General features: G+C 47.6%; 4 protein-coding genes across 4 annotated transcripts; 2 read left to right on the forward strand and 2 right to left on the reverse strand.

Moving 5' to 3' along the window:
* The first annotated feature begins 6,946 nt into the window (after positions 1–6,946).
* On the forward strand, positions 6,947–8,713 carry SMAC4_04464 (uncharacterized protein). Its single transcript, XM_003343757.2, has 3 exons — positions 6,947–7,607; positions 7,674–8,256; positions 8,342–8,713. The coding sequence occupies exons 1-3, from the start codon at positions 7,400–7,402 to the stop codon at positions 8,361–8,363; spliced, it is 813 nt and encodes a 270-aa protein (XP_003343805.2). The 5' UTR covers positions 6,947–7,399; the 3' UTR covers positions 8,364–8,713.
* Positions 8,714–8,882: 169 nt separating this feature from the next.
* SMAC4_04465 (uncharacterized protein) lies at positions 8,883–12,219 on the reverse strand. Its single transcript, XM_066090116.1, has 5 exons — positions 11,951–12,219; positions 11,740–11,863; positions 11,480–11,668; positions 9,298–11,413; positions 8,883–9,221 (listed from the first exon to the last, which is right to left on the reverse strand). Exons 1-5 carry the CDS (start codon positions 11,958–11,960, stop codon positions 9,135–9,137), a joined length of 2,526 nt encoding a protein of 841 aa, XP_065946038.1. The 5' UTR covers positions 11,961–12,219; the 3' UTR covers positions 8,883–9,134.
* Positions 12,220–12,624: 405 nt separating this feature from the next.
* SMAC4_04466 (uncharacterized protein) lies at positions 12,625–14,883 on the reverse strand. The gene is made up of 6 exons (XM_003343759.2): positions 14,651–14,883; positions 14,431–14,487; positions 14,302–14,317; positions 13,997–14,122; positions 13,728–13,940; positions 12,625–13,663 (listed from the first exon to the last, which is right to left on the reverse strand). Exons 1-6 carry the CDS (start codon positions 14,651–14,653, stop codon positions 13,629–13,631), a joined length of 450 nt encoding a protein of 149 aa, XP_003343807.1. The 5' UTR covers positions 14,654–14,883; the 3' UTR covers positions 12,625–13,628.
* Positions 14,884–14,902: 19 nt separating this feature from the next.
* SMAC4_04467 (uncharacterized protein) lies at positions 14,903–17,094 on the forward strand. The gene is made up of 3 exons (XM_003343760.2): positions 14,903–15,583; positions 15,657–16,228; positions 16,290–17,094. The coding sequence occupies exons 1-3, from the start codon at positions 15,561–15,563 to the stop codon at positions 16,781–16,783; spliced, it is 1,089 nt and encodes a 362-aa protein (XP_003343808.1). The 5' UTR covers positions 14,903–15,560; the 3' UTR covers positions 16,784–17,094.
* Positions 17,095–17,104: the final 10 nt, after the last annotated feature.

Genomic DNA, 17,104 nt, shown 5'->3' on the forward strand with positions numbered 1-17,104 from the left:
CTCGAGACAGTGGCGGGGGCGGAATGAATCCTTCGCTGGGGTTTGCGACTGGGACGACTGCAGGAGTACAAGCTGGCAGTGAAGATCGAACAAGCGAAGGAAGCAGAAGAGCTACTAGGGAATTCAGATTGATGTTTGATTCTGGAGAGCGGGAGTACGGTTGGGGGACCACGCAGCGGAATCAAAGATCTGGCCTCGGGAATGACGGTGAGGCCATACCGAGAGGAAGATAAACATCGAAGGCACAGCGTCGACACGGCGTCGTTGCAATAGAGAAGCGGAGGGTTTTCATCCGGCTACGGTACGGTTTTCCCACCGAATAAGAACGGAAGCAGCACTGCATACCCACTGGGTAGACGATGTAAATAGTTTAGCGTGATAAGACAATATATATATCGAACAAACAGCCGTGATCATTGATCAAGACAAACATACCTATTAACGAAACAAAGTGAAAGTGAAAGTGTCATCCCGCTTGTGATATCAACTGCATAGAAACATTCAAGATCTCGTCACTCCCGCCCGCTCAACCCACCCATGGAACCTACCTTAGCCAAGAAGCCGAGCATCTCCCAAGAAACCATTCACGATCTTCTTCCAACCATTCTTCAACTTCCATTCCCTCCTCTCCAGCCGCCATCCCTACATACGGCATACGCACACCTCGACACTACACTACCTGTACGCTCCCGTTGTAGTGCACCACACACGCGTCCATCCAATGACCGTAAGGAACCTTTCCAGCGCGAACCGATTTGGTTGGCCATCCAACACAAATAGACGCCGGCCGTCTACCCCGGCCGCCCTCCATCCACAGTACCGATATTAATGTCCTGTCCTGTCCTGTCCTGTCCTGTCGTGGCACCGTTATTTCCGAGGTTCTAATGGGAAATGCTTCCAGAATGACACCATCCTTTCGAGATTTCCCATTGCAAGCGAAGCGAGATCTCAATATGCAATGGCAAGCTGAAGTCGGTAAGGTACATAGACAATCTATTTCCCTCGTGGTGAGGGTGGATGGAATGGGAGATGCCAAGGTGTTTTATAGCGTTTAAAAGGCTTGTGATGTTTCGATTGTTTCTTGGGGGGGAATGTGTAGAAGTTTGGTGATGTGGTTTTTGACATTGGTCCGCCGCGGTTGGTAGAAGCTGAGGGCTAAAGTAACCAACACTCGTTCTTCTTGCCCTCAATTCTTTTCTGTTATGGAAGGAAGGAGCGAACGACGACGCTTCCGTCAGAGAACTTGCCGACCCTCTCCATCAGGAAGGTGCGTCCCTCAAGCATTAACTCCAGTGTCTCGGTGTCTCGAACTCGAAGATTGAAAATTGCAACTACTGTAGGTAACCTTCCACAACAGCCGAAAAAGGCGGGCATCACGGCAATCCGAAAAGTTGAGGTTCAATGCCAAGTCGACATCGATCTATTGTCCAATGACAGCTCTCCTTTCAACCTTGATGAAGACATGAACAACAACAACAACAACAACCTGGACTAATTCCCCCTCTTTTTCGTCCCTGTGTGTCCGATGTCACCTCCCGTCTTGAGCAACCTAATTGGCCCCCTTCCTTTCCAAGCGACCAATATTTACTGTTGTATGTGTTAGATTTACTATAATTGTATTGATGTATGGATTATTGAGTAGAGCTAGCCAGAGTGGTTTCTCCAGTAGGTTTGGGAGCATTGTGGTATCCTATATTTATCAAGCTTACAAATTAGCTGACTAATCTTACAAATTAAGCTATATATAGCTGGAATTCCACTTTAGAATCTAATATACCCTCTCACTTACAAACTGTTTATTCTTTTTAAGTCAATAAGTGAAGGTATTAATAGATTAACAATCTTTTTCTTTAATTTAATACTTAAATATTTATTTATATATTCGAATTCTAGTCCTTCTAAGTTGTAATTTTTAGCTATTTGTAGTGGTTTCTCTCCTATACCTAGAAATCTCTTAAATTTTCTGTGTCCTATAATACTTAAAGCTTTTGTTAGTTTATTAATTAGTGTTAGCTTCATTTTTAAATATTAGATATTTAGAGTTCGCTTCTTAAGAATCTTTTATTTAAATTAATAATAGTAGATATTTATATATTTTATATTAGCATTGAACGTAGAAGTTTCCTTTGCAAACGTTTTAATGGTTTATTAATTATTATAATATAACGTAGGTATAAGATCTTCTAATAGATTTATTTTTAAAACTTCAATTAGTTACGTAATGAAGAGGATTCTTTTAACTGCTTTTTTAACAGTATATAGTTTTACTTCTATAATTAAAGTAGTAATAGTAGTTTATTTAGTAGTACCCTAATAGATCAAATCTTTATAGAGTTTGTTTGCTATAATGCCCTAACTGGCTTATAATAATAGCACCAGTATAGAGATGCTACAGCGAACTATGCACTTGTAGCAGAGCGGAGCGGAAGCGGTAGGAAGTACGACAGCAGTGCTGAAGAAAGCAGCGTAGTAACAAAGACAAGAGGAGGATGTTGTAAAAGAGGTCTTAGAAAGAACTCTGCTTTCAAGACAGAAGAGTATAGTGGACTCTATACTATAGGAGTAGACTGTATTATATTGCTTGATTGTGCTTGCTTGCTTAAGTAGTAACTAACTAAAAGAGAGAAGAGGTCTTTATATACACGAACGTTAAGTATCTAGAAGCTTCCAGAGTGTAAAAGCTTCTGTAAGTTGATAGGAGTGCTTGTAGGAGCACTATATCATGAAGGGAATGAACTGAATCTATAAGCTTCTGGTGCATTCCACAATGACAAATTAGTGTAGAAGAAATACTGAACAAGTTAGAGAATCCCAGAATACAATAGTAAAACCTCTGTATTCTAGCACGTTTTATAAAGGCCGAGTGGACTGATTTTGTAGAAGAAATAGTTTAATCAGCCTTCTATACAACAAGATAATACAAAGCAGTTATAAGGTACAGTACTAGCCACACGTTAACATTTTACATTTGGATACTATGAATAAAGAGCTTAAAAGTAATTCTTTGCTAAGCAACTCAATACTTGATATCCTTCGCTATAAATTCGTTATTGCATTTGAAAAACTTAGCTTCAATATTATATTAATACTATAATATACTTATATAGTTAAAGAGAGTCGTAATAATAATTTCAGCTTATTCATTTATTGAATAATAATCCTATACGTCATTAAATTACTAATAAATAATAAACAGTATGCTAAGCTAGGATGCATATGCTTAGAGGGCCAAACCTACAAAAGATAGGAATATGTTCTGCTTGCATGACAGAACTCAAAATGCATACTATATAGCTAATGCCAACTTGTGACAAATAGTAAGTATTTATATTTATAAATCTCTTTTTAAAATTAAAAAAATTGATAGTGAATTCCCTTCCTGAGCTATAGTTATAATTATATAAGATTCTACTAACTTATTTAAGTTTTACTGTTGCGTAAGTATTAAATTTAATGGTAGGTGTCACGGCGCTGGCGGACTACTACACTACTAGGTTATGTTTTAAAAGAATCAAGTAACCGAAGCTGGCAGCTCGGTCGCTCAAGTGGTCTTATATAGTTTGTCCCGGAAGAGACACCCGAGTGCATTCTATGACAGTAGGTATACTATTGTCACAGGTTAGCATTGGCTATATAGTGTGCATTCCGAGTTCTGCTTCATAAGTAGAATATTATTCTATCTTTATTAATCGTATTACCACGCTTACGTAACTAATTCTCGAATTTATTTATTTAAAATCTTCTTTTATTCTCGCTTTTAAACTTTTTACTTTATTAATGAATTTTCCTATTATTACCAAATTTATTTTAGCTTTGGCTATTTCTGTTACTATAATGATTTTAGTTATTATATTTAATATTTATCTTAAATGTGTCGCAATCAAATTTCTTTTTTCTTACTACAATTATCTCGTAGCTACTTAAAACTTTATATTTTTCAAAACTTTTATATATATTTATATAATTGAAGGTATTATTTTTTATATTTTTCTTAAACTTTTTAATGCAACAAACTTAACAGTTTTAGCAAAATTAGTATACTACAAACTAATTTGAGTATATTCTCTAATACTATAAGTAATACTATTATTTATTATTATAAATTAAGTAAATAGCTAAGCTGAAAAATCCTTAAGCTTTTTCATTAATAGAGTAACAACATTGAAATATTTTGATTTAATTTGGTTTTATTCGTCAATATCATTATACTTTGTAGCCGCCTTTAAATTATGATACCAAATATAAATATTTTATTCCTTCTTCATAATCGAATTTTAAAAACTATAGTTGACTACTAATTTCATCCAAATAGGTACTACTTCATTTCCCGTTTCGAATTTTATCTAATTTTTCTTTTTATTAGAGCAAAAAGAAAAAGTATTTTCATAGAGCTATTTACTAAGCAAATTTTCTTCAGCGATTATAGTATTTTTTTTTCATTTTGTTTCTATTCTTATACTTAACAATGATTTGCGTAGTCAAACTTTGCGAATTAATTACCATTTAATAAATAATCTTTTTATTTAAAGTACAAAATTACTGTTCAATTTCAGTAATTTTTGCTCTAGTTATTTTGTTAATAAGAAAATTACTAAGCTTTAGGTAAATAGGTTTTATAAATTTAATAATATTGCTTAAGAGTTACTACTTAACTAGGTTAATATTCTTCTTAGTTTATAGTATATTTCTTTAGTAAATTTAATTAGTATTATTGCGTAGGAATAGAACCTTAGTATTGTTTTCATTAATAAGCTTTGAGAAAGATTTTGCGATAGTATCCTTATTATTATTATAAGTTAATTATTCTAGTCGTTGTATTGATAAGACGCTTATTAAACTATTAATTGTCAGATTTATTATGATTATATTAATGTATAGATTATCAAGTAGAACTAGCCAGAGCGATTTCTCCAATAGCTTTAAGAGCACTGGGGTATACCATATTTGCCAAGCCCACAAGTCAGCTAACTGACCCTATAGACTATATGACAGGCTGGAGTGCATATGCCCAGACGGCCAAACCTACAAAAGATAGGACGATGTTCTGCTTGCAAGGCAGAACTCGGAATGCACACTATATAGCCAATGCCAACCTGTGACAGACTAGGTCATACATGGCTGGAATCCCACTCTGGAATCTGACAGTATGCCTGGTCTCGATAGATATTGGTCCAGATCCCAATATTTGCCCAGACATCACATCTTGGGGGTAACCATACCATACCTTCCTGGAAAGAAAACCTCAAGGCTGGTAAGCAATCTATTTTTGCCCACATTCGTCTTCTTTCTGATCTCTCACAAGCTGATCTGACGTTACATCAGCACGGCTTGGTCGGCCGTTGGGCTTACATGACAGGTCAACACTCGACAGAGGTCAGAGCAAAGGCGGACTAATTCGTCCTACTTGGACTAGTGTCTTTGCAAAAGCTTTAGCCGCCCACCCTACGTTATTAGCCCACATTCTCAAAACATGGTCTCCGTGGTCCAATGGTGTATCAGGGGTCCTTGAACCCCCCCTGTTCTCAGTTCGGTGTCTTGTGGGAGGATTGACAACGACGAGGGAGAAGACGTGCAGACGGGAGATCGGCTTCGAGACATTCCATGTTTCTTGATTCTTGTGTTTGTTTTCGTGGGAGCAGGAGGTCAGAGACCGTGTACTGTTGCGATTAGATGGATTTGTTTTGTGTGGGAGGAATGATGTAGTTGGTAGAGAGGAAGGAAGCTCGTAAAGGAGCAGATAGAAACACATGTCGAATCAAGTAGATTATCCACAGCCCCAGCAGATTCTGAGTCGTTTCTGAAGCTTGTTGGAGATCAGACGGATGATGATTCAAATAAAGCTGGTGGTCGATCCGCTCTGACCTTTTTCAAAGACCCAGACCCTCGAGGCATATTCTCTGTCTTACCTACATAGCCTGACGATACTGACATTGACAGGATACACTACCTACACTACTGATCGGAACTTTTCGGTCGATCACCGGATGGACCATGCTGCCACGATGCCGGTCCCCGGACCGTTGATGCCTTGACTTCCGCGTGGACGGGTTACGATGGTTCCAACACTGGGACACTGGGTCGATGTGCTAATGATGGATTGAGAAAGATCTTCGGTGCTCAAACGTTCCAGATTCTGCGCGGTCGAAACGATGGAGCAAGTGGTGGATGGTGGTGAGGTGCGCTGGCTTGGACAAACTCGACATCCGTTCATTCACATGCTGTCCCCAGCTTCCTTCCGTTCTCTCGATTCTTGAACCCCAAAATTTCCAGAACCGGTTATCAATGATGCCGTCTTCCAATATTGTCTCGGACATACTGCCAATCAAATTGATCGTAAGTATCAACAAAAAACAACTGAAGGCTGGGAATCTTTACTGTCAACTCCAGCTTCCACATGGAACTTTGTGAGGAAGACAAGACCACAGACGACAAGAGGACAGAAACAACCAATGGGACCACAAAATAAAGTGGTACGCTAACACAGCGAACCCCTACTAGCGCACGGTCCCGGCGCTTGCAGTGGATCAGACGGGGATCTGACAGACAGGGGCTTGTGTTCCTCTCCGGATGAACAACCGCTCGGCTCATCCAATCAACCTCCAACGTTTCCAATTCTGGGGGGACAAGGGACCTTGCTCTCTCTCTTGAAGGTTGTCTTCGTCCTTTTCTATCGACGGGAGCACCGGCGGCTGCCCACCGAACCACTGAACATGCAGTGTTTCCTCAGAGTGTCCTCACCCAAGATGTCTTCAAGGTCAGGGTAGTAGTACGGCGTAGCGCTAGGTAGGTACCACACCCCCGGCCTCCATGTTCTATCTTTGAGTACGTACTCAGCATGGAAGCGAAGTGTGTGTGTACTCTGTGCCGCCGTCCCGTAAGAGCGTTGCGTCTCTCTGGTCCAGTCAAACGGCTTCTTAATCTATTTAGCCCTCCAAAGCCGCCGCTTCTGGGAACATGATGGAGGGTCAAGATCGACAACCTCTCCTTCCATACCGGATCTCATATCATATATCTGCCACCCAGAACCTCCATCCTCCTCCCAGACCTACTCTTATCTGATCTGAACTCGTATCATATTCACGGGTTGGATTGTTTTCCTTGAGAGTTCTTCTTTTCGGTTGTTTAATTTTTGTGTTTTCTATATCAACGGTTTCCTGGGTTCTTTCTAAGTCTCTTATTACGGGTTTTGACGATTTCCTATTCATCATCATCAACATCACGATACCCAATCTCAGCAAGCAAAAAGGACCACTGGTGGTTATTGGTTTATCTCAAATCTCAACAACGAGAACATCAACAAGCAAAGGCGGCTTTCATAATTTGGGCAACGACAAAAGCAACGACTTCATCATCTTTCTCGAACTCACAACTCACACAACGAAGACAACAACACATCACAATGCGTGCCTCACTATTCCTCTCGGCGCTCAGCGTCTCCTCAGTCATGGCCGCCCCAGTCCTCCCCGAGATCAACGCCAACTCAGCCCATGCCGACTCCCTCAAGAAGGTATCAGAGTACTTCAACCTCCTCGCCGTCAAGATCCAACAAAGCAAGTTTGAGAGCGCCGTACCAACATGTGATCTCTCCAAAGTGGCCATGCCCCAAGGTAAGCCTTCTTCTCACCACCACCCCCTTTCATATCTCTTTCATCTCCATACTAACTCTCAAAAAGCACCCTCACCACTCCCAGCCCCCTCCTTCGGCCTAACCCTCAAGCACGTCGCCCTCGGCCGCGGCACCCAAAACTACACCTGCGACACCACCAACGCCACCGCCATCCCCGTCGCCAACGGCGCCGTCGCCTCCCTTTTCAACGCATCCTGCATCGTCGCCGCCTACCCCGACATCGGCGCCATGCTCTCGGGAGTCTCCATGAGCTTCAACCTGTCCAACCTCGCCTCCATCGCCTCCTCCCTGCCCCCTTCCTTCCTCAAGCAAACCCTGGCCCCGACATCAGGCATGGCCGTCTCCGGAGCTCACTACTTCACCAACGCCTCCACTCCCTTTTTCAACATGGACGCATCGCAATGGAAGATCGGCGAGGCCCCCTGCGCCAAGAACAACTCCGCGCCTGCGCCCGAGGCGGCGGCCAAAGGCCAGCAAGGCGAGAAGGCGGTTCCTTGGCTGAAGCTCGTTACGAGACCGGGAGCGACGGGTGGCTTGCAGGAGGTTTATCGCGTGGAGACGGCCGGTGGAAGTGCCCCTGAGACGTGCAAGGGCATGCCGGCGGCTTTTGAGGTGCAGTATGCTGCTCAGTAGGTTTTTTTTTTCCCTTTTCTCTTTATGCTTCCCTGATGATGACGGTGATGATAGGATAGCGGCTAACATGGTTGGAAACAGGTACTGGTTCTATGGCAACTAAACATCCTGTTCGGGTGTCAGTGACATGACTGAACTGGGCATCAGATCTGGAAAATGGAAAACAGCAAAACTTGTACCATACAGAGGAAGAGACCCTTTCATCCTCTTCCTCCTTTTTCTTTTCTCTCCTTTGTCTTCTTTCTTATTATTTTGTGTGCAATCACTTGCATATTATACCTACACTACAGAGGGCGGGCGTTAATGGGCGGCGCCGAAAAAGGCACATGATGGAAATTTGGAAATGGAATGGAATAGCATGAGCTATGAATCATTGATATAAAACTCTCGTTAGTACTACCGACTATGATGGATGGTCAGTCGAGGTGAGAAAGGTGGGAGTGACTGACTGCTGGCTTGGGTAATTGGTGGAATGAAAATATACACCAAGCATCCATGAATAACTGTTGCTGGAGGTGATCAGTGTAATGTGACTTGGTGCTTGAAGAAAAACTGACAACCTTGTGTATGAGAAGGATATGACAAGGTAAGAAGACCAGCCGCAAAACTGGTACGCACATCAAGCCGTTGGTACATCTTCTGCAAATACAGACAACAATTAATGAAATGATTAACGCCTTGAAAAACCCGGCTGCTTAGTTTTGGCTTCCTCTCTATATCTTGCTTCTTGCTGGCACTTTCTGGTTTGCCCTGCAATTAAAGGGTGTTGTGACTTGGCCACTCACTAGCTAATACGTACGTTACGATCACTCCTTCTTCTTGTCTCTTCTCCTCTCACGCATCCATGCTCATACCATAACTTGTCGCTCCCCTTTCATTGGGGCTCCGTCCAGTTGACTAGATCCAATACCTGTCCTGCCGTAGGATGTGTATATCCGATCTTGAGGCGTAGACGCAAGGGCTGCAAATAGGACTCGTTAGCAATTTTATCGAGAACAGACGAAAATGGACAGGAATCGAAGAGAAAAAAAACTTGCCCCAGTGCAACCCGCCACTCTCATCATCTGCGTAGCCTCCGCCCCCGGCGCAATATCCGTCGACGAAATGTTGAGCAGCTGCAGCTTTTGAGTCTTGGGCACAGCCGCCTGCAACCCGACAGCTGAGAGTGCACCAGAGAACGAGTTGTGGAAGCGAGCCGTAGCCTGGATCATGCCCTCGGCGTTTCGCTGTATCTGGATAGTGATGTTCAAGCCGTTGTTGTCGTAGCAAGGATGTCCCGCCGCAGCAGCGGGCCTGGGCGCCGCTTGTGGGGCCGGAGCAGGAGCGGCGGCTGGAGAGGTGTTGAAAAGATCAAGAACTGCTGATGGAGCAGCCGGTGGCGCAGGTGCGGCCGAGGAGGTGGAGGTAGGTCCTTGCGAGAAGAGATCCATGATCGAGGCAACGTTCGACTGGGCCGGAGCCGGAGATGTCGAAGTCGGAGGCGAGGTAGCGCCGCCGAGGATATCGGCAAGAAGGTCGGCGTTGTTCGTGCCGCCGTTAGGAACGGAGGGAGACGGAAGGTTGGTGTCTCCCATGAGGTCGAATAGGAGATCCTCTTCCTTGGGCTTGGCGGCCTTGTTAGTCTTCTTGCCCGCTGCCTTGGTGGTCTTCTTGGAAGCTTCACCAAGTACTCGGGAAGACTCCTTGATCTGAGGGGGAGGCATCTTCTCGAGCACACCACGGCGGATCTGATCAAAAGAGAAGAGATTGCCATATTCCACCGCACGCTGCTGAACTTCGACATCCAAACTTGTCTGGTGATATTGAAGCAGACGGCGAACTCTCTCGATCTGGGCTGGATCTTGCAGCCTAGTGGTGAGCTTAATGAGTGCTGTGATGATGTACTCGGTGGTGACTTGGGTAGCATAGTTGCTGTTCAGGATGGTCGTGAACAAGTCGATGATCTCATGCTCCTTGATCTCCTGTACGAGCTCCTCCTCCTCATACTGACCACCCCTGAGAAGAGCGTCGCTGTATTCGCCAATACACCAAGCGCCGGCCTGCGTCAAACTTTCCTGGGTGATATCCTTCTTTAGATTGGTGTAAAGTTTCTGCACGGCGTATGTTTGTAGCTCGGGAGTCGTAGCGATAAGGCGGATGAACGAAGACAGGATCGGCTCCTTGACGTAATTACCGGCCAACGTCAAAACACGCAGCATTGTATCGACATGCCATCTCTTGTTCGGCGCGTACCTATCAGCGGCGATACCGATCTGGCTAGTCATATTAGGCTTAAACTCATTGTCCGCCACTTCCAAGAAAGCCAGCAGTTCCCGAATAAGGACGCGGACGTTGCTCTCGTTGATGAGGGTGAAACTGAGGTCAAGAGCTCTCCTCCTGATACTGATATCGGGGTCCCTGAGGCATTCCAGAATGGTGTTCCGGTGCCTTTGTACAGCGTTGGTGTCGATGGCCACCACCTTGACCAGCGTGTTTAGCGCAACATAACGGATATTGTTGTCCTTGTTGGCCAAGAACTTGCCCAGAATGTTGACACCCAGCACGCGCAAGCCGGCATCGGCTTCGATATCGAGAATCGTAAGTACGGCCTCGTAAAGGATCGAGTTTCCGACGTTCTTGGTAGCGTCGGTGTTGGTTGCAACCTGAGCGAGAATATCGTTGATCTGCTCCGTCGTCTGAGCATCGCCGCGGGCTAGGACTCGGAGAAGGCGCAAAACCTTGACCTGCAAGAACGGATCGGTAATGCCCGTAACGTCATGCTCCGGGGCATAACCGGACGAAGCCAGCCCCTTGAGAGTCCTGACGAGTACCGGCACGAACTGTCTGAACTTCTCAATGATGCCCTCCTCCCCACCCTCAACCTCGTCGGCCTCGCAAAGGCTGGTCACCAACGTCAAGCCGCAAAGCAACACGCCGTGGTTTCGGTCTGATAGTAATTGCGCCGCCTTCTCGATAAAGTGTTCTTGGAGATCCGGAACCTTCTTGCATATCCGCATTGCACAAAGAGCTGCCTTCCGCCGGATGTAGGGGTTCGTCGTCGATATGAGTGTTTCGATTTGGGGGAACAGATCTCTGGACATTTCGACCGATGCAATGTTTCCGAGGGTGCAGAGGGCGAGGCCCACGACGTACTGATTCGAATGGTTAAGGTCACTGTTTGTAACCAAGCGTCAGCATTACGTTGCGCATCCCTACTCGTTGTCTAGCCGAGCAACGTACTTTTGAAGGGAGTTGGTGACCAGAGTAAGCACTTCCTGGTTCTCGTCGAGAAGCAAACTTGTCGCGAGATGGCCTAAACGCTTGTCGGCGAAGCGCGGAGAGGCCAGGAGCTTCAAACACTCGATTTGACCGAAGTGAGTGCGCTCACCGAGGGTGAAGAGGTATAATAGCTTGGCCACATTGTTGCGCCTGCAATGACACAGTTGATCAGCAAACCGAGTCCCGGGGAAGGTTTTGGTATGTTGGCAGCTCAAATGCACCTGACGCCGTGATCGTGGCTCTCCTCCCTGAAGCTGGCTCTGATGGCGGCGCTCTCTTTCTGAATTACGGCTCTCTCGTCGGCGATCGTCTTGGCGGCTCGGACATTGCGAATAAACTGCTTGACTATTTAGGGATCACATAAGTCAGTCCGGGGTCTCGTCTTGATCGCTCGAGTCTTGGGATCATAGCGATGCCGCTGGGCGCACTTACGAGAACTCATGGCGATGCAATCATTAGGGGCCCGCAAGGGGGCCTGTCTAGGGGATCTGGACCAGAGTGGAAGTAGAAGCGAATGCTCGAGCTTTCGAGATGGCGGGGGAGTTGCGGAACGGAGAGCGGATGGCGGTGGTTCTTCGCAACTTCAAGCAAGGGGTATCTGAAGGAAGTCGAGGCACGCAGTGGACAAAGTTACGATACGGTAAAGCAAAGGTACGTAAACATTCATGAGAGAGAGGATCAACCTTTTGGGAACCCGGCCGAAACACGACAAGTGGAAGCACAGCACACAATGGGCGGGCTGGCGGCGATGTGGCCACCGGATGCGCTTGATTGGAGCTCCTTGACCGTGCCGTGTCCACCCCCCTCTCGACCTCTAGCTCTCCCAGTCCGCTCCCTGACGGTGACGGTCAGCACGGGGCATATCGTGGCCTCAGGCAGGCGCCAGACTCACTGGAAAGCATGGACCACAGGGACCCTGGAGGCCTGGACGGTGTTCCTCAGCTGGGCGCTGCAGCTCGGTACGGAAGGTGGGGCCTAGACCGTCTTGTCAGGCACCCTGACGTCCTCACCGGAAAAGGGGTAACCAGGGTTAGGGTCAGATATCAACCGAGTCTCTGTCCATCTGATTCTCTACTTGCAAACCGGCCATTTCATCGGACACTGGCTCTTTTCAATCTCATGTCACAGCTGAACCTGCGGGAAAGGTGACGTGGGGAACTGAGATTGGGATGACATCTGTATTTTGTTTAGTTGTCAAATGCCAACGAAGACGAGCAACAGCTTGCCGTTCGTTAATATTTGCGGGGAAAACGGTCAATTTATAGATCGGATGAAGGATGTGAAGCTTGTTTAGGCCCTGAAGAGAAGTTGGTAAGCCATTTACCTCCGCCATCAACCCCTTTTATTAGACCAAACCTCGGTATATCAAGCAGGAGAAGAGGGCATCACAAGCAGCGAGCAGACTCACCGCAACCCATACCCTTCATCGACCGAAAGTTACATGATCCTCCAAAGAGTACTGGTGAGCCGATCGTGAGTTTACTTTCTAGATGCTGTGCCGTACCAGACCACAACATGAAATCCCTATAGGGCTGATATCCACAGATGTCACTAGCTAGCACTGCCACAATCATCCTGCACGTCATCCCAAGTACCGGTTGACAGGTTTTGGGGGTCTCGCTGGTCCGGAGTCCCTGATGACGCGAATCCCGCAGCTGTGCATTTGACAAGCGTTCTGTAGCAAACACCGGAATTCCGGCTAGAATTTCGGGCATGACTGTCACTTTGCTTGTAACATGCGGCTTCAATCGGGCAAGACAACGTCGTAGATGATGGTTTGACTAGCAAGGGCTTAGTCAAATCAGATGAATAACTGTTGAGGTAAACGGCCTACCCACAAACTTGAAGTCAAACAGAGAACAACTTCAGGTTGCTAGTGTCCATCTCTTGTCAACTCCAACCCCGTCGCTTACCGAGCTCGGCGGTTTGAAACAGGTGGAGAGACAGCTCTCAATCATAATGTACGACGATGAAAACACAGGCAACCCTTGCATAACATACCAAGCGTGGGAAGCAATGCTATCCCTTCACTTCCGAATGGAGGCATCAACTAATAGTGGTATTCAAAGAGAACGCTAAAACCTGTCTTCGTGATATAGGAGAAAGCTGTTTACTTCTGCATCATGAGCTGAACGAACTCGTTATCTGTTGGACGAAAGTGTTAGCAAGCTAAAATAGCCAGACGGAGTAACAAGAATCCGATACGTACAATCGATACGCCCATCGCCGTCCTGGTCGGCCTCACGGATCATCTCATCAACCTCGTCATCGGTAAGCTTCTCGCCGATCGAGGTCATGACGTGACGGAGCTCGGCAGCGGAAATGAAGCCGTTGTTGTCGCGATCGAACACCTTGAAGGCCTCACGGATCTCCTCCTCGGAGTCGGTATCCTTCATCTTTCTGGCCATCATGGTAAGGAACTCTGTAGGCTATTGTCAGCGTCGAACTGGCAAAATCGAAAGTCCGTGATGTTCATACCAGGGAAGTCGATGGTGCCGTTGTTGTCGGCGTCGACCTCGTTGATCATGTCTTGAAGCTCAGACTCGGAGGGGTTCTGGCCCAACGAGCGCATGACGGTACCGAGCTCCTTGGTGGTGATTTGGCCTAAGTACTGTTCAGCATGCATGCATGGTGGGAAGGCGCGTATTCACATCGCATCTCGATTCAGGGGCGGGCGGTGAGAAGTGTTCGGCGCGTCGCAGGTATAACGATCCGATGCGCTTGCCGCTGACTCCGTGATGTAAAGGTTCGGGTATCTGGGGGTAGGATTTCTCAAGACTAACCATCGCCGTCCTTGTCCTGTATGACGTTGTATTGGGTCAGTCATCAGGCTCGCATGATTTGCGCCAAACGGCGACACGGGGGGTGGAGCATAAGGGACAAGGAAGCTCGGCGCAAGGAAGGCAACTTACAAAGAGGGAGAAGGCCTCCTTGAACTCAGAGACCTGCTCTTCAGTAAGGGAGTCCGCCTGTTGTTGTTGATAGCCTGGTCAGCATACATCTGCCCGTCTCCTTTCCAGCCATCGTCGTATGTTTTTGGGGCCCGCTCGATGCCCCTCGAGCTGAACCGCGGGGTTCTCATTGCGCTCAAACAGCTTCGACCGGAGGCGCCGAGATAAGGAATGAGCATACCATCTTGATAGTATTAAGGGGTGGATATGAAGTCGGGAGGGAGCGAGCGTGTGGGATAGTTGGATAAGATGTTTCGAAAGAGGATTCGAAGGTGTTCTGGTTTAGAAGTGGCAGATAGGTCGCAGTAGAAACGAAACCGGTTGGTTAGGTCCAAGTCCCCGTTCTCCTAGTTCGTCCTTGGGTGGAATCGAATCGTTCCTTAAATGAGCAGCTGGGGCCGCCGATTGCGAAGCAGTGGAGGGAAGCGGGGCGGGGTCCCTCCCTAACACGCTCGCTAAAATGAGACTAAAAGACGCCCTGGAGCCCATGGCGTCTCACAGGTGCTGCAACTGCATGGGATGCATCACCATGGGTGTTCTCACCAAGACGGGCCAGAGAGCGGCCAGGCAGAGGGCAGGCAGGAGATGGATCATGGGCAAGGTCGACCGACAGGCGGAAAGAGCTCCTAGGCTGCCAGCTGACCGACTCTTTGAGACACAGGCAAATGGTACCCCTTATCGGCGGCCCCCAAGTGTCCGGCAGGTGACATGCATCCCATGTCATCATGCCCCCATCCCTGGAACTGGCCGGCATTGTGGTGTCTGAGCCGCCGCGTCATTGTCAGTGGTATGTTAGTAACTGCCCAGTGCTACTGGCCCTGTTGCTGTTAGTGAGAGAGGGACCTGGACGGGAGGCCGAGAAACATCCCCCCGAAGATCGACCTGGGACGGAAGGAGACACTGGTACTCAACCTCGAACCACACAGCCGTGTCCATGCGATGCGATGTGATGCCATACCAATTCCAATCCGCCTTTGGACCGCCATTACCACCAACTACCATCAATTGATTCCCAACTCCGACCGGGACGACGACTAGCCTTCGACGTGCAACCGAGGTGAAGGGAGCCTTTCGCCCTTCCGGCGTCCGCCATGTGGCGCGACCGCACTAATCTGTACGGCCAACTTTCTCAACTTGACCCCCCAGAGTTGAGATCCCTTTCGTTAACAACTGTGTGATTACCACAGCTATATCTCGTACCGGCAGTCCTACGCCCACCACCCGACCCAGCGCAACCGATATACCCCTCAGAGCGCAGGCGACCGCTTCGGCGGGACTTCCGGCGGGGCTGGCAGCAGCACGGGGGTTCTCTTCTCGGCCGACGATGACCGGCGCGGCCTTTTGTCGGCGGGGGCCTACGATGTTGACGACGGCGATGCAGTGATCGAGATGGATCTGCTTCCGCCTCGGTGGGCGGATTCATCGGACGAAGTGTCGGAGGTGCTGGCCGACATCGCGCGCAAGAGCCAGAAGCTGGAGCGGTTGCACCAGAAGCACGTACTGCCGGGGTTCGACGATGAGGAGGCCAAGAAGGATGAGGAACGGGAGATAGAGCAGCTCACGCAGTCCATCACCAAGGGGTTCCACGAATGCCACCGCGTCATCCAGCGTATCGAGCAGATGGTGCGCGAGGGTAAACATAATGGCCAGATGAGCCGCGCCGACGAGGTCATGGCCAAGAACATACAAATCAACCTTGCCACGAGAGTCCAGGAGGCCAGCGCCAACTTCCGAAAGAAGCAGAGCGCATATCTGAAGAGTGAGTCTCCCCATACAGAACTCCGATCCCAAACAGTAATGCTAACACTACCCTTTTCAAGAACTAAGAGGCATGAGCGGCCTTGCCAGCCCAACCCTCGACCGAGTCTCAACCCCCCTCTCTTCCTTTGGTCCCAGCGGCCTCCCACCCGGTAACAGCTCCAACAGTGCCTCTATCCTCGAATCCGACGCCGACCGGGTCTTCTCCCAGTCCACTCTACAAGCGTCAACCCACCAGAAGCTGCTTAACAGCAATGACCAGGCGATCTCGCAGCGCGAGCGCGAAATCGACGAAATTGCGCAGGGAATCATCGACCTGTCCGACCTGTTCAGGGACTTGCAGACCATGGTCATCGACCAGGGCACGATGCTGGACCGGATCGATTATAACGTGGAGCGGATGGCGACGGATGTGAAAGAGGCGGCTAAGGAGTTGACTGTTGCACAAGGGTACCAAAAGAAGACCACTAAGAGGAAGATCATACTGCTGTTGTTGATTCTAATAGCGGGCATGATCATTTTGCTGGTTATCAAGCCGAAGAAACATGGGGGTTGAAGAAGGGAGGGGTATTAAAAGAGACGAATTTCAGGATGCTATATGTGGGATGATCGAGTACAGATGGGCGGACGGGTAACCAGGACCACTATACGGTACAAATAAAGGGGCGAGTGAGCCGAGGAGAGAGAGGAAAACTAGGAAAGTAATGTAATGAAACCAGGTGAAAGGGTCCAGAAGAGAGACCTTGGAGCCTGTTTGTATGACGATTGTAACAATCTCAATATGGTGGGCTATGAGGAGAAGAGGCAGGAAGACGAAGGGCCCTTTTATCTCGAATAGATCTCTTATGGCTGCTTCAAATTGCGCTGTAAGTAGGCC

This window comes from Sordaria macrospora, chromosome 2 (genome assembly GCF_033870435.1).
Source record: "Sordaria macrospora chromosome 2, complete sequence".
Taxonomy (NCBI): domain Eukaryota; kingdom Fungi; phylum Ascomycota; class Sordariomycetes; order Sordariales; family Sordariaceae; genus Sordaria; species Sordaria macrospora.

Coding starts and splice junctions, on each gene's coding strand:
- SMAC4_04467 (XM_003343760.2), top strand. CDS start 15,561: ATGTGGCGCGACCGCACTAATCT. Junction 15,584..15,656: donor TGGCGCGACCGCACTAATCT/GTACGGCCAACT, acceptor TGATTACCACAG/CTATATCTCGTACCGGCAGT. Junction 16,229..16,289: donor GCAGAGCGCATATCTGAAGA/GTGAGTCTCCCC, acceptor ACCCTTTTCAAG/AACTAAGAGGCATGAGCGGC.
- SMAC4_04465 (XM_066090116.1), bottom strand. Junction 11,669..11,739: donor AGCCACGATCACGGCGTCAG/GTGCATTTGAGC, acceptor GTGTCATTGCAG/GCGCAACAATGTGGCCAAGC. Junction 9,222..9,297: donor GAGTGGCGGGTTGCACTGGG/GCAAGTTTTTTT, acceptor TCCTATTTGCAG/CCCTTGCGTCTACGCCTCAA.
- SMAC4_04466 (XM_003343759.2), bottom strand. Junction 13,941..13,996: donor CGGCACCATCGACTTCCCTG/GTATGAACATCA, acceptor AATAGCCTACAG/AGTTCCTTACCATGATGGCC. Junction 13,664..13,727: donor CGGCGATGGGCGTATCGATT/GTACGTATCGGA, acceptor TTCGTCCAACAG/ATAACGAGTTCGTTCAGCTC.
- SMAC4_04464 (XM_003343757.2), top strand. CDS start 7,400: ATGCGTGCCTCACTATTCCTCTCGGCGCTCAGCGTCTCCTCAGTCATG. Junction 7,608..7,673: donor CAAAGTGGCCATGCCCCAAG/GTAAGCCTTCTT, acceptor ACTCTCAAAAAG/CACCCTCACCACTCCCAGCC. Junction 8,257..8,341: donor GAGGTGCAGTATGCTGCTCA/GTAGGTTTTTTT, acceptor GGTTGGAAACAG/GTACTGGTTCTATGGCAACT.